Consider the following 12,852-nt stretch of genomic DNA (forward strand, 5'->3'; position numbering starts at 1 on the left):
AATATTTCTACAATAAATATACAACATATCTATTTGCATGCATATATAATTTTAGAACAAGGCTAATTTGCATAACTTGTTATACCCTGAGAAATCGGCTTACTTGTGCTCCCAAAAGGACAAAAGTTAGAGCCACTGTATTACAACTGCAATGAAAAGCAGCATATTCTTCATATCTAGGTAACTTCTGGTCTCTAGTTAGTATGCACAGGAGAGTTACTGGTTGAGGATCTTCTGGAGGGCATACCATATTTTTTTTCAAGCAAAAATGTCTTACTGTTCATTACATACTTGTGGAAAAGCCCATCAAAATTGACAGGGTAAAATATAGTCACTGATACAGATACCCTGCCCTCACCTTCTGGGCAGGGTGTCTGTGTGCACCTGTTATATATTGTAAGATGTGGGTTGGGGGTTGCATTGTTTTGGGGTGTGTGTGTGTGAGAATGTGAGTGAGTACACAGCATCTGTGTCTGCTAGTAAGTGCATAAGCGGTGAGCAGGTGCATCTGTTTGAATGAGTTAGTGAACGGGGTTTGTGTGTGTGTGTGTGTGTGTGTGTGTGTGTATGACTGGGTAGGGAGAGAGTGTCCAAGTCCCCATGAATTCACCTGGTGTCTTCTGCCAATTTCCTCCCTCCCCTTTGAGATGTATTAAATGTTAAAGGTTGATGAGGGCCACACAAGTTTCCCTCACAACTCCCTAAATGCACCAACTACATTGGTCAGGTTATGAGAGTTCAGGGGAAGGACCACCATGACAGAATATGATAACAGCTGATTTTGGCAAACTTTTTCATCAAGGGACACAAACAGGTCTGGTTTGGAGGATAAAAAACAAAGAGTGGTAAGTGAACCACACCCAGTAAATACAAAACAATAGTGGTGCAGGAGAAATTAATTATTTCATTAATAACAAAGAAATGTACTTAAAGCACAAAGCGTGTGATAAAATACAAACCCAAATCTGTTAAAATAAAAGATACAAAATCACTCCTGTTAAAAATGCTAATTTAATATTATCAGTATGGCTATACAGAGATATATACATATACATATACATCAAATTAATAGTGGATTAGGAAACACCCGACAAGGCCATGATTCAACCAAAGAGTCTGCATCAGAGATAATTATAGTAGTCAATATTTCCTTGTCAAAATGCCTTAGGGTGTTATTGCATGTGTTAGGGCCTGAATGCCTGTGATAATGCTATAACACACATGATAAATACCGCATTGTGAAATGTGTATGCAAATTTATAATTAGTGGTTGGATGGGAGGAGTAAATGGAAATGAGGCTGGTTAACCTTGTGTGCCATAAATTATGCACACTATCATGGGACTTAATGCTGGAGATAACTACGCCTTTTTGCTCTGTGTTATGCCTGTGACAGCTGTGCCTTATGACTGAAATGGGATTTATTGCAAATCCCATTTTGGGAGGGGAGAGGGAGAGTGAGAGATTTATTGCAAATCCTGTTGGTTTTTTTTTTTGGGGGGGGGGGGAGAGGGATGAGGTTTTAGTGGTGGGCTAGGTTTTTTTTTTGGGGGGGGCAGTTTTACATGCACAGTCCGAGGTAGGAACAGCACAGTAGACATCAGTGAAGATTTTATGTGATTTGGAGTCATGAAAGGTATAAAAGATGAGAGTTGTACAATGTACTTTCTACCTACCTAGCCCACCCCCGAGTTCATAATGCCCCCTCTTACAGTGGTATAAAAGTTGACTTATGTGTGAGCCTCCACAGAGGGATCTCTCTCTCTCCCTCACCAGCAGGGGACTTCTCTGCTTGTGATGTGAAAATAATGCAGGTGCAATAAATGTAACTCAAACTCAGGTTGCAAAAAAAACAAAACTATGCTGTAACAGATAAATTAGCCTAACCACAGCCCTATTTCTTTTTATTGCGGGTGCTAGTTTTGCTATAAATATTGCAAAATCATGAATCTAGGCCAAAATGTACAATGAATGAAACTGCTTAGGGCTGTACTTTTCACCTGGTGCACTGGTTCTTGGAGTCTGTGATTTGGGATTTATTGCAGGAATTTACTAGCATTCAGCCTAAGGGAATTCTGCTTTGGGAACATGGCGAAGGGAAAAGTAGCTGCACTTTTTAAAATAATTCATTATTTTAATCATTCCTTGTCATTTAGCAAGAAAAGGAAAAGCTAAATCATTGTAATTACAGTGCATCTGTTGTATTAGTTACAGCTTGCTCAAAGTGTAAATTCGTGCCACCTTTCCTGCAAAAGACGTCTGTTATTTCATAAAAATAGAAAGCAGCGCATGCCTGAATGGTATTTGCACGAGCTCTGGTTGCCTTCCTCACACTGTGCCGTCTCTCGCACAGTAATACGTGGCGGTGTCCTCAGCTCGCATGTCGGTCATCTGCAAAGAATACTCGTTCTTGGGGACTGGAGGTGTCTTTGGTGATTTTTAATCGGCTTTGCAGAGAAGATGCATACCACGTCCCGCCATTATAATATATGCGGGCCAACCATTCCAGTCCCTGTCCTGGACGCTGCCGAATCCAGTTCCATGCATAGTTGCGGTCATCGATGGAAACTCCGCTGACTTTGCAGGTCAGACCGAGGGTCTGTGAGGGCTTCAGGACTGCGGAAGGTGGCTGGTCCAATGTCACCTGAGAGAGGACACCTTAAAAAAGGAATACATATTTTAACATAAATTCATAGTCAATTAATAAGCAAAAAAACCGTTGAGAATTTCTTCCGAGAATACGTACCTGAGGGAATGGCCAGCAGAAAAATAAAAGTAAACCCCGTCATGATTTCAGAAAACAAAATTACATCAAACGAATTATTCTCAGGTTATGACTAGAAGAAATGAAGTCCGCCAAATAAGTTACACTTCTATTTAAACAGGAAGCAAAGGTCGGATATTTGCATTAGAGCCAAAACCCAGGCCATTTAAATAATGGGCTGGCTAAATAACAATTTCCTATCTCTAAGGGCATTAGTAAGCGTCATAGAATGAATAAACTCTATACTGAGAAATCTTTCCCTCAAAACTATATAATAACCTATTAGTTACGATTCATTCTTATTACTGTATCTGAAATAATTTTAGGATGCATTCTGATGCGGCCATGTTCTTCTTCACAAGTCAGGCACGACATCTTCATTTGAGGCTGATTGATCTACTTAAATCTGTCAGTAATTTTCTTAATCCAGAACTGGCTTTGGTATCTTGTTTTTTGGAAGATAAAGCTAAACAGTATCCGTCTGTTATCCTGATCATCGGAAACACAATACCATTTTTCTATGCTTTAATTTAATGAATAATTTTAAATGTCTAATGCCTGCCCATTGTCTTGTATTTTGATTTTTTTTTACCTGCTCTTTATTATCAGTTTCTTTTTTGCCATAGATAGGGACCTCCATTTTTTATTTTATTTTCCCTGGAATTTATCAGTGCTTATGATAAAAAATAAAAATGGGAAAACTTAACTGGAAAAAATTAGTAATGTTTTTCCACTAATTTTTCTCCTGTTTTTGATCGTTATAATAAACACTGATACACTGCAGGACATATAATTAAATAAAACCCGAAAGCGAAGGTTTCTTTTTAAAGATGATGGATAAACCATACATCTCATTTATGACATATCTTGGTCCTCAAGTTGAAAAATCAGCACACATTTATGTTTAAATTCGTGTACAACCCCCTCCCCACGAAAGAAACAAATACAACTTTCATGCAAGGGACTGTATTTATATAGCCATTAGATTATTTTTGAAGGATTCGTTGTAAGCTGAGATTCCTTTTATTTGCTCAACATAGGAATTATTCAAATATACTGTATAACGCTTTTGGGCAAATAAAGTTCTTCTTTGATCATGAGTACTAAGACTCTCATGGAAGTGCAACTATTTAAAGTAAATGCTATTTTTCCTCTGAGAGGATCCTGTTCTCTAGCAGTGTTCTCACCCTTTAATCAAATTATTTCAGTCCCCTACAAAAACCACTTAAGGAAGAGAAGGAAAGTAATCTTTAGAAAACCACCTTAGCCCTAACTGTCGTGCAAACCGAAGCAAAATTTAAAAAATCGAAGCCCTTTTCAAACAGGGAAACCTTCACTGGCAGCTTCCGGAATTGAACGGAAGGAGGCTCCGAGTCATCTATCACCTTGCCTCGCTTCGAAGAAAGTGTATTGTCGTCTTATTTCTGAAATGTAGGCCGATAATATGAAGAAATCATCAGCCCCTGAGAATGAGTAACTTCCATTTTAATTAAGAAATCTGGTTTCTCTGTTACCATATGTAAGCAATAAAAGATGAAAAGCAGGACAGGATGCTATTGCCAAGACTGGAACCAGTTAGAAAAGTTAAAGGTAAAGTTTTCATTTGAAGATGTGACTGCATTTGTACAAAAGGACAAATTTAACGGGCTTAACGCTTATTAAGTTTATCACAAATGAATTTCCCAGTATCTTCCTTGATCGCCTGTTCTTAAAATAAATGTTATTTAATAAAACCTGGCTGATATTCGGTGAAATTCTCCAATTCACTCCCTTCCTCCCCAGCTCCACCACAGAACTCTTGCTCCCCACTTGTACCCCTTCTCCCCAAGGCCATAACTCTCTTCTCTCTCCCCATCCCAACCCCAGCATTTTCTCTGACACCTTCCCCAGCCCAGAACTCTCTTCCTCCTGTTCCCAGCACTTCTCTTTAATCCCTCCACAGCACACCCCCTCTTCTATCCCATCACCTCCATCCAAAAGCTTTGCCACCGGTCCCCCAGTGCACAGAAACTCTCCGAGATAGGAAGCAGGGTAGGGTATTGCCCAGCGTGCAATCCAGTTCAAGATGTTTTAAACACCCTTGGGCTCCAAACTATCTCAGGCACCTTCAGGTAGGTAGCCAGATGGTAAGGCTATTGGGGTTTCTGCTTTTAAAGATGGTTTGGAGATAGTTTGCACACCCAGTGTCCTCACTAGACAATAAATCAAAATAGAAAAATGATTTCAGAGGCACTTTTATAATTAAATTAAAGGATTTTATTTTGCTGGCAAATGGATACATTTCTAGTTCTTCACTTCTAGAAACAAGTGTGATTAAGAACATAAGAACGTAAGAAATTGCCATACTGGGTCAGACCAAGGGTCCATCAAGCCCAGCATCCTGTTTCCAACAGTGGCCAATCCAGGCCATAAGAACCTGGCAAGTACCCAAAAACTAAATCTATTCCATGTTACTGTTGCTAGTAATAATGTCAATAAGTTCAATGAGAAATCATTTACTTCTGGTGCACAACAAACAATTTTTCATATGTGACTCTCACTCCAGTTCTTAACACAGTTTGGAACAGAAACCAGTTCCTGTACAAAGATTACTTCTTAATGAGAACAAATGTTGAATTTCAACTTTAATTCAAGAAATCAGATTCTTTGTGATAACTTGTTATTACAAGCTCTTTAGGCAATTCTGAAAATCTCCAGGTAAGTAGTATTAACAACTTTTATCTTAACCTGTTTTAACTCAATGACTTTGTCCTCTTGTGTGTCCATGTGTGTTGCAGTAGTGCATTTTACCAAAATTGTGTTACAGTTCGTTGGTGCACACTTATCTTTGATTACTGGGTAATCATTTTAGAGAGCGCTGACCCAGGAATGATGTGAAGATTTGGTAGCTTGTAATCGAGGAACAGCTCACGCTGCTTGATGGCACAGACTGGATCCGATCTTGACCACAAAGTCTCAAGATACAGTGGATCACCTACTATGCTATCTCAAACCAAATCAATAATAAACACTGCCTCACACCGCCAATCTTCTACAGTCTATAATGTTGCTAGCATGTGTGGGTATGAATGACACTGGATTTCTTGCTATTAGAAATCAAAATAACAATTATTTCAACCCTGTCTAAGAATGCTTGCTTTAAGAGAACTCACCATTTTGGTTCCCAATCATATATCAGTGTCTCACTATCATTGCGTCTAAATGTATCAGAAACTGAAGTTATGTGTTTTTCTCGCAGTACTTCCAATAACAGTAAATGGGATTTCCATTCCTGTTTAAATGGTAGTTGAAATTTAGGGGGTTTGTTTGATTCTCACCTAAACCTATTTCCACGACTGAAGTTAGTTTTGAAATCAGGGATTTTGAACCTATGTACTTTACATCACTTAAGACATATTTAGGCTGGTGTAGATTTACCTATCCTTGTTCGATCTTTTGTGTTTTATTGTAATGGTCTTAGGGGACTGGTACTCACCTAATGCTCCTGTCTGCCCTGTGTATTGTAACTGGCTTAGCATGACTGGTTTCCTTATAAGTGGGTTATAAATGTTTAAAATACATAATAAATAAATAAATAAAAAGTAAAAACAAATTAATATTCTTTTTTAATTACACCTTGCCATTCAGCTTAAATGTGGCTCTTCTTCGACTCCCCTCCTTAAGCATATCCCAAATATTGTTAAATTGTGTGGTTTCTTTGTTTATAGCATTGCCAAAATCCATCCTTTCCTTTCTGAACACAGTACCAGAACCATTATCCACGCTCTCATCTCCTCCCGCTTAGACTATTGCAACCTGCCTCTCACAGGTCTCACTGCAAATCTACTCTCTCCACTACAATCTGCCCTAAATTCAGCTGCAGGACTTACCTTTGCCAAAGTCACTGTGCTTACAAAGCCCCTCTTCTGAAGTCAGGGTGTTGGCTCCTATCTGCAGTTCAAGCTCCTCTTTCTCACCTACAAATGCCTTCATTCTGCAGCTCATCTCTACCTCTCCTCTTGCATCTGCTCCTTGGATAAGTCCCTCCTATCTGTGCCCTTCTCCTCTACTGCCAATCCCATACTCCATGCCTTCCACCCAGCTGCACTGTGTGCTTGGATGCCTCCTGCTCCCTCTCTTGCCATGTTTAAATCCCATCTAAAGAGCCACCTTTTTAAAACCGCTTTTAAATCTTATGCCTCATTGTCTGCTTTTAGTCTTCTTAACTACTTTCTTTTCTTTTTCATCATTGTCTTGCTTTATGAAATACCCCAAGTCTCTTGTCCTGTATGTTTGTCTTATTAGATTGTAAGCTCTATTGAGCAGGGACTGTCTTTGTGTATGTTTGTATAGTGCTAGGTATGTCCTGTTAAATAGTAGTAGTAGTAGTAAAAATAGAAACATTAAGCACTACAATTAAATTTTTAGGCTTCATTATAACTTTATTTAAATTTAGGTCAGTGCTATATGTAGTGCAAGAGAGGTCTTTTGTCAAAAATATATCCTTCTTTGGGATCTGATAATCTATTTCATCAGGAATCGGAAAGCAATACAAGGAGAGTAATCCTGCACAATTATTTGTACGAGCGCTGGTTGCCTTCCTCACACTGTGTCCGCGGTCTCTCGCACAGTAATACGTGGCGGTGTCCTCAGCTCGCATGTCGGTCATCTGCAAAGAATACTCGTTCTTGGGACTGGAGGTGTCTTTAGTGATTTTTAATCGGCTTTGCAGAGAAGGCGCATACCATGTTCTGCCATCATAGTATATGCGGGCCAACCACTCCAGTCCCTGTCCTGGACGCTGCCGAACCCAGTTCCATACATAGCTGCTGTCATCGATGGAAATTCCGCTGACTTTGCAGGTCAGACTGAGGGTCTGTGAGGGCTTCAGGACTGCGGAAGGTGGCTGGTCCAATGTCACCTGAGAGAGGACACCTTAAAAAAGGAATACATAGTTTAACATAAATTCATACTGAATTGGAATGAAAAGAAAACCCTTGACCATTTGTTCTAGAAATACTTACATGAGGGAAGGAAGAGCAGAAAAATAAAGGTACACCGTTTCATGATTTCAGGAAATATAAGTAAAATGTAGAATTCTTGCCAGGTAATCGCTGGAACAGACGAGTCGGCAAAACAAGAAACTCTTCTATTTAACCGGGAAGGAAAGATCTTGTATTTGCATAGGAGCCAAGAAAGGAGCCATTTATGTAAAGGGGCCACCTTGCCATCATTCTGCTATTTCTATGTGGGCTCCCTGCAAGACAATGTGGCCACGGCGAAATCTTTCTCTCAAAACGATTTAATATTCCGCAGGATAGGGTTCATTCTTGTTACTGCTTCTACAGTTCTTTTACCTTGCATTTTGTGATGCTATATTCGTGTTTTAAGTCGGCACTCTCCTCCTCTTCATTTGTATTCTGTTAATCTTCCGCAGCTTGGAGCTCCTTTCCTCATGCTATGGCTGTCTCTGGAAGACTGAACACCTTATATATTATTATCTTGCCAGCTTGCAGTCTCTAAAAATGTATTACCCTTTTTATGTTCTTTAGTTTACGGATAATGTTTATTGTTGCATGCCTTTCCCTTGTATTGTATTCTTTTTTTGTCTGGACCCTGTATTATCACATTCTTGCCTTTTTGATTCCGATGGATAAATCTTATATCTCCCTGGTGACATAGCTCTGTTCTGAAGCTGCAAAATCAATAAAATCATTATTTTGAGTCCCTCAGAAAAAAATACAATACTTTTGAAATCAAGAGAACCTACTTGCAGTAGAAACCATCGATTGTGGAATCTGAGTATTCTTTAATCATACAGGTTTTTTTGTTCAGATTTAGACATTTATTTTTGTGACTGGATAAGATTTTGTTGGAAAATTCTTATTATGGCCAAATAAAGTTATCCTAACCTGTACATATTCCTCTTTTTGCTGGACCAGTAGGCTAGTAGTGTTCTGCCCTTAATGAAGCCCAGTTATTTATTTATTTATTTGTATGGTTTTTTTTATCCCGAAGTTTGGTGCTTGCCTTCTCTTTGGTGCTGGCCTTCTCTCCTTACAGGTATAACAATGATTTACTTGAAAAATCGAACCATAAATACATTGATAACATTGATAACTGCTAGATAATATTGATAAAAGCTAACATGGTAACACTGGTAACTGATTAATAACTTTGGTGACTGAGTGTGCTGGCGCATGCCTTCACTCCATATGGCCAGTATAACAATGGTTTATATAAATGGTCAAACACGGTTTACATCGATTTCTGTGGGAGAGTGATAAAACAATTTTTTTTTTAATGAAACAGTTTAACTATGTGTGCCTTAGTCCCGATGAGGGGATGCTTTCAAGAACAGATTTCATTAACAGTCTTAATATATACAGTAGATAGGGGTGGGGGATGGTTTGGTATAGCAGTTTGATTATAGGGGGTGCATAGATAGGTGCAGGACATATTGAATATATTTTATAGGTGGGAAGCTACCAGTTACATTGAGAATAGTTGGTTGTCATGGTGAGTATAAATTGTAGGGAGAGTTTTATAAGGGAATGGATTGTTTCACAGAGATTATTTTCTTGGTTAGGGTAGTGTCACATTGAGCAGTTTATCCTATCTCATCTTTGTAGGCCTGTTTGAATAGCCAGGTTTTGAGTAGTTTTCTGAAAATTTCTGTGTTGCTTTGTAGTCTTAGACTTTCTGGAAGAGTATTCCAGAGATGTGGTCCAGCTATTGAGATTGCTCTTTTTCTTACAGTGGTAAGTTTTGCGGTTGTGACTGATGGGATCTCTAGATGTGCTCTGTTTGTTGATCTGGTATTAGGTTGAGTGTTGTGTTTTTGGATTAGGGTGTTAAGGCAAATGAATTCACTGTTGTGGATTGAATTGTGAAGGATGGTTAGAACTTTGAATTGTATTCTTTTTTCAACAGGTATTTATACCGTTTTCCTCTCCCTCAGTCAGATCGTTTCTATGCTTTTCACAAGTCGCATAAGGAAGAGAGAATGCACACTGTAATCTTGTTATATTTCAGGAAAGTTTAGCTTTATTCAGGACTACAACTTGAAAAAATAATCAGAGGTGGAAAATTAGCAAATTCTATTTTAATTATTAATTCAGATGTCACCATTAGCATGTGAAAGCAGGGTAGGGTACTGTGGTGTATAGGATCTCATTATTAAAGGCAAAGGCAACCTTTCAGTTTGTACATTCCAAGGAGTTGAAAGGGTTTAAGTATTTACTAAGCTTATCACACATAATTTTCCTAGTATCGTCTTTGTCTGACAGTTCTTGAAAGAAATTTAATTTTAAACCAATATTGTTTATGGAACATAGTAACATAGCAAATGTTGGCGAATAAGGACCTAAAGACCCAAACAGTTGTGCATGGGAATAGTTATATTCATCTACTTAAAAGTAGAAGAATCTCATCTGAGAGGAATGAATGGTCAATTTGGTCTTATCTGTAGAGTAATGCTGCCCCTTTTGCCATTTGTATGGATTGTAGCTCTTTCATTCCAGTATATTTACATTTTCTTGCAATTTGTAGGGAAGCAGCAAATCCATCTAAATTTTGTTCATGTTTACAAAAAAGCTCTGGATAACTTTTTTTCCATTATGCTTTGAGGAGTATATATCTATATTTCTGTATATCTCTCAATATATATATATAAAATGAGAAAGATATTCTGGTTGGGCTCCTGGTATCATAAAGCTGGCCTGACAACATACAGAATGGCACAAACCACCTTTTGAACCAGTTGCCAAGCAAACAGGCCACCTCACTATCAGCCACCAACTCAAAGCCTGAGTTGTAATCCTCTTCCAATAGCTGAAAGCAACTTTCCTCCTTGGTTCTGTAAAATTTTCCTGTACAAGAACGTGCACCTCCCCCCCCCCATTCTCCCTCTCTCTCCCTCTCTTTTTGTTTCATTTTGCTTTTTAAACAAATAAAACTAAATGAAACAGACAACAAATTAAATGAAAAAAATGTACAAGAAAATAACCAAAGAAAAGCAAAACAAAATGAAAAGTATGTTCTGTGCATACCCCTAATTGTAATATGCTTTTAGGTTTCTTGTTGGAAAAGCATGGTATAAATAAGCGATGATAATGATAAATACACATACATGTACATACAAATAGAAAAATACACACGCACTAATGCAAACATACACACAAATACACAAGAATGCAAACATATGCACACAAGCAGTCACAGATGAACACAAATACACATCCATACATACAGACACATACAAGCACATAGCATGCCCTCACCATGAGTAGAACCTGTTGTTCTGTATCTTTTACTATTTATATAAAATCATATAGGGGTTTTTTAATGGCTTGTTGGTCGCCTGTCTGGGCTTCTAGATGACTACTCAGTGCAAGCACTGGATAGCTTTTCAAGCTGGTTGGTCACTGGGTCACTAGTGCTTCAGTAGGATTGCTGTCTTAAGAACTAAAATAACCTGTCCACTTTCCCAGTGAACCCCTTCTCTCTTTCCCCTGGCTCCTGGCAGATGAACACACATGTACAAAATTACAAACTTACAGAAACACTAAAACAGTACATCACACACACACACACACACCAAGCATATCACAACCATATACACAAATGCTCAAACAGAAACACAAAATATATGCAACTCACATTGCCCACACACATGTAAACACATAAAGACACAGAAATAATGCAAGAAAAATACAGCCTCACAAACATAAAAACACAATCTCAAAAAGATACAGACAATGCAGACGCAGAACCGTACAAACAAAAACACTCAAACACATATAAACACACAAGACAGACATACAGTATGTATAGAGACATAGAAACACAAACATATGCAAACACACACACATACAACACACGGATAAACAAAAACATGCACACAGAAAAACAAACATAAACATATACATGCACTAACCCATACAAATAAGCACACCACACATACATACTTGTTGGAAGAAAGGGTAATTCTGCTATTTTTATTGCTTATATTGTTAATTGAGCGTTACATTTACATTCCCATTTACACACTGATACAAAAACAAACGAATCCACAGGTTTGGTGTAAGGATCTCGCGCGCACTTCTTATCCTGCAGAACTGAAAGTTTTTGCTTGAGGCCAGATGAGATTTCCGTGGCTGTGCTCTTGCACAGTAATATACCGCAGTGTCTTCAGGCTTCAGCGAGTTCATTTGCAGATAGAAATTGGAACTGTCCGTAGATGCCGTGAATCTTCCTTGAACTGCCGAAGAATAGTACTGGGAGCTGGAGCCAACGTAATAATAAGCCACCCACTCCAGTCCTTGCCCGAGAGCCTGCCTGACCCAGGCCATCCAGTAGCTGTTAACATTAAACCCGCTAACAGCGCATTTCAATTGCAGAGATTCCCCTGGCTTCCTCAGTCCTCCACCAGTCTCAGTCAGAGAAATCTGGGAGCTGATACCTAAAAAACACACACCAGAAAAAAACCTATTAACAAGCTGGACCAGCACAAAGGAATGTCAGCGGAGAACAATGTCCTTATTAAGATACGCACATGATAGTCCAGTTAACAGAACTGTGAGTTGTATAAAGGACAGCATTGAGAAAAGCAAAGTCTGACCAGGCTGGCAGTGGATTTATTCAACTGCATTTAATCTTTCCTCGATCTTTCTGGTAGAGAAGGTTTAAGTAGGGCCTGAGAGGTGCACTTTTGCATGTTTCAGAGAAATGTAAATACATTAGCTGTTGCGGTTAGAGGGTAGCACAGCAGGCGTGGCAGGCACTGACAGGAAGAGGAAAATCATTTAAAATCTAATGACAGAGGGACAGGAAATTAGTATAAATTTGAATCCCTTTACTTTAATCAAACGAATAATTCTGTACAGTAATGTGTGTACATAATGAATATAATTATTAGTGTTCTTAAATGTAATGGAATAACTCACAAAAATATAGGTAGCTATCTATTGTCAATGCAATTTTTATAACTTTGACATTTATTTTTCAAAAGCGCATTGCTAACTTTTTTTCATTTACAGAAAGCCAAATAATTAAATATGGAAGCAACATCTCATAATATCTACAACAGCATAGTTCCCCTCATAAAAT

The 12,852-nt window shown here is 38.5% G+C and overlaps 3 gene segments (V, D, J or C); all 3 read right to left on the bottom strand.

Annotated features, from left to right (window-relative positions):
- Window positions 1-2,327: 2,327 nt before the first annotated feature.
- LOC115078504 lies at window positions 2,328-2,824 on the bottom strand. The segment is given in 2 exon segments: window positions 2,328-2,657; window positions 2,746-2,824. Coding segments are annotated over 2 exon segments (373 nt in total).
- Window positions 2,825-7,111: 4,287 nt separating this feature from the next.
- Window positions 7,112-7,862, bottom strand: LOC115078515. The segment is given in 2 exon segments: window positions 7,112-7,677; window positions 7,767-7,862. Coding segments are annotated over 2 exon segments (609 nt in total).
- A 3,876-nt stretch (window positions 7,863-11,738) lies between these two features.
- LOC115078819 lies at window positions 11,739-12,399 on the bottom strand. The segment is given in 2 exon segments: window positions 11,739-12,205; window positions 12,299-12,399. Coding segments are annotated over 2 exon segments (495 nt in total).
- Between the last annotated feature and the right edge of the window lie 453 nt (window positions 12,400-12,852).

This window comes from Rhinatrema bivittatum, chromosome 16 (genome assembly GCF_901001135.1).
Source record: "Rhinatrema bivittatum chromosome 16, aRhiBiv1.1, whole genome shotgun sequence".
Lineage (NCBI taxonomy): Eukaryota > Metazoa > Chordata > Amphibia > Gymnophiona > Rhinatrematidae > Rhinatrema > Rhinatrema bivittatum.